We start from the raw sequence: 3,451 nt of genomic DNA on the forward strand, positions 1-3,451 counted from the left end.
TTCTAAGTTTGCTTTCAGAGGATTATTCTAAAATTATGTTTATGTAGCACTCTAAAACATGTACATATGTGTGGATCGATATGTTTAAACTAAAACTAAGAAAATTTAGATTAATCAATCCATTTAAAAAGCTGGCCTAGAAATCTATTTCATGGCCACCTAATGATTCACAAGGAGTTTCTAAATACTGAGGGTAAAAAGTACAGATGGGATTTCTAGCCTGGAAGGCCCAGTCTTACTGCAATGCTATCCAAAGAGTGTTCCACAGCACATTAATCCCACAAAGTATTCACAAAATAAAAGGTGAAGGAGAGAGGTCTGTGGTCAGGTTTAGGGTATTCCTTCAAACAGAGGTTCAAATATTCACTGGCATATTAAAGATTGCAAGAAATCATGCAATGAGACATTTCTATTTTGCTTTACCCAGGTTGCCGAAACTTTTGCTCTAAGAACCATATGCTGCATGTTCCCTAGGGGGCAGTGTCTTACTGTTTCGTGATTAATGATCAGCACAGCAGCAGCTAGCTAGTGAAACCATGGAAGCAATCGCACATTGCTGTGGTAATTCCACTTCACTTGCATTTTCTTCTGTGAATGCTTCAGAAAGTAAAGAAAATCCCAGTGCTTCATCTTTGTGCTGCACTCAATGTTGCCTTGTGAACAAAAGTTTTATAGATTTTGTGGGGAAACATGTCTCATAGACCCTGCCTCCCTAAGTATTCTGGCACAACAATTCGAATGACAGAAACTATGCTGCAGTCAAATCTGCCCTTCCCCTCCAACGCTGAGGCACAGTCACTAAGTACTCCTACCTGAGTGAGAAGGGTAAGCATCTTTTCCTCAAGCCCCCTTGTCCCTCATAGTAATGGGATGCAAGTGGGCAACACCATAGATCCTCTAGACACTTCTGCTTCCTAAGGTTTGCCTGGCTTGGGCTTGAGCTGGGTCCCTTGCCATATAGAACACATCGAAATTGAAATTTGCTTTGGTGTGGGGAAGTGGGGAGTATGTGGTGAGGAGGATTCTTTCCAACTCTGAATTTCCTTTACAAAGACCACAAGGGAAATCTTCACTCATGCTTCAAAAATAGTAGGGCTTTTCCCTGAGCAAGTCCTGTAATCTTGCATATGGATATGTAAAATCCAGTAATTGTCTACGCTTCCCTTTCATCACCTATTCATAAGACCTCTCTTTATCCCTGGCAAAGTGGAGAGGTCTGTAACATGGTGCTCTTCTAAGTAGTTACTTTACCAGGGCTTCCCTGTATTTTGCCTACCCTGATATTTCATTCCCTTTGATTTCCTTACATTACAGAAAATATTTTAGCACCTTTTAGCATATAGTTGAGCCACTACAAGTCCTTTTTGGAAAGATGTAACAACTATAATAATATACCAAATAATAGAGATTTAATTTCTTACCTTGACTGTAAGATCAGATCGTTCCTGTAATTTATAAGTTTTAGAGAAGAGAAGTCTGATTATCCAGAGTATCAGAATTCCTTCCAAGATAAGATGGTAAGCAGGAGCCTGACAGTTAAAAACAAAACAAAAAATGAACACTTCTAAAACTTGCATATAAAATTTAATGTACCTGCAAATACTGCTTCCCTATGACCTTTAACCTATTACTTCTTAAAATTTACTTTCAAAGCTCTTTTCATTTCTACTCATTCCTTTTCCCATTTCTAACAGTGGGCAATTTCTTCTACATAATAAAAATCTCTAATACTGCAGCTTTAAAACCTCTTCAGAAAAAAAAAAAAAATCTTTAAAATAAAATCTTACACAGAATCCCAACATGTCAAACAATATCAACTATCAGATCGTTTAGGTAATTCAAATTTTTACTGATGGGAAATTACCATAACAAACATTTCATGGTTTCACAAGCCTACAACCCCATCTGTCATGGATGAGTTAAGAGTGTTATTTGGAAACTAGTTTCCACAATTCTTAAACAGTTTTGCACATCTTACTACATTTTCTGTATTCCTGATCAGCCTCTTTAAATCCTTCTTGGAATGTGACAGAGAAAAAAAAGACTTAAAAAATGCTTAAAGGGATAGCAGGTCTTTTTTCTACTGTAGTTCCCCAAAAGTATGTAGTGTTGTCCATGTCAATAGGCATAAAGACACTTTAATGAAATATCCATGTCTTCTTTTCAGCTTCTACATTTCCAGGATAAAGACCATGCTGACTTCTAGGTTTTGTCCAACGAAACACAAAAAGTTCATGTGGAAGATTCCACATATCAAATAAACCCCAGGCAGTCAGTTACAGGGTGCCCTACTCCAATAGGTTGTCAGTGGAAAATCATTTTAAAAAGGTGTTTAGAAACATAAACACAAATTATTTTCAAACATTGGAAAGAAAGCGATGATTAACCACAGTCTAAAAAAAATCAAGAACGACAATGAGACAGGAAAGCTGCTGACAAATTTGTATGTAAGCTTCCAGGTCGACATACAAATAAATTTCAAACTATATATATATATATTACATACACACATTGTTATCTCTTTTTTTGGGCACACTATACAAGACTCCTCAAATTCTACACACCAAGAGTATAGAAAGTGAAGCAAGAACAGAAATTTCTCATTAAGATGATTTTTTTTTAATTTGCCAATCTCCTTTGAATATAATTCATTTAAGAAGAAGAACTCTAGTCTAAATATCCTTTTAGTTTTCTCAATAATTGGATTCTAGTAGGCAAATATCTGCCCAAGTCACTAAACATTCCACTTCACAGAGAAAGCATCCTAAGAAAAATTTATACTGTCTACCGAATTAATAAAACTCACAAATGCAGCTTCTTTTCTTGGAAATGTTACATCCGGGAGAACTTCTACCAAGTCTCACTCTTGTTCAATTAAGGAGTTTTCAAGAAGGGAGCAACAAAGGATAACAGACAATTATTCATTTGTGCAACAAATAATAAAATTTTAGTGGCTCATCTGTTTTTACTATAATTAACCTAATGTTGGACATAACTTTTGCCACATTCACTCTGTCAACTGTTTTTCAGAAAGTCTTGATAAGCCTTGCAATAGAAGACACCATCATCGCCCAAGCCAGAGAGCAGCAATGTTAAAATTTTTTTCAATTGTCAAAAGAAAACCAAGGTTCACTCTCTAAGCACAGCGACTTTTGCCTAAATCCTCAATCATTTGGCTTTCTTGTAACCCAACCCCTCGACAAATACAAACGCCAACTTATTACAATTCTTTCCCCTATTACTTGCTCCACAGTTCCAAGTACCAGACTTCCTTAGGACCTCCCCAGACGGGGCGGTACTACTGTATTTTCACCCACCCGTTCTACCTTCAGTCCCAGTTCTGGTGTTTGAGGACCAGCCTCTCTCCCGTGCCCCCTCCCTGCGCCCAGACAGGATCCAGGGTGGGCTCCGCGCTCGCAGCTCAAACCGAGACTCTCGGTTTCTGCTCCCG

General features: G+C 37.7%; 1 protein-coding gene across 2 annotated transcripts in view; it reads right to left on the reverse strand.

Annotated features, from left to right (window-relative positions):
• Window positions 1–3,451, reverse strand: part of SPTLC1 (serine palmitoyltransferase long chain base subunit 1) — a 56,235-nt gene that overhangs the window by 52,483 nt on the left and 301 nt on the right. For both annotated transcript variants that reach the window (XM_006914929.3, XM_025048968.1), the window contains exon 2: window positions 1,422–1,529. In XM_006914929.3, coding sequence (XP_006914991.1) covers window positions 1,422–1,529 — 108 coding nt within the window. The remainder of the gene's footprint in view (window positions 1–1,421; window positions 1,530–3,451) is intronic.

The sequence above is a fragment of the Pteropus alecto genome, unplaced genomic scaffold, assembly GCF_000325575.1.
Source record: "Pteropus alecto unplaced genomic scaffold, ASM32557v1 scaffold256, whole genome shotgun sequence".
NCBI lineage: Eukaryota > Metazoa > Chordata > Mammalia > Chiroptera > Pteropodidae > Pteropus > Pteropus alecto.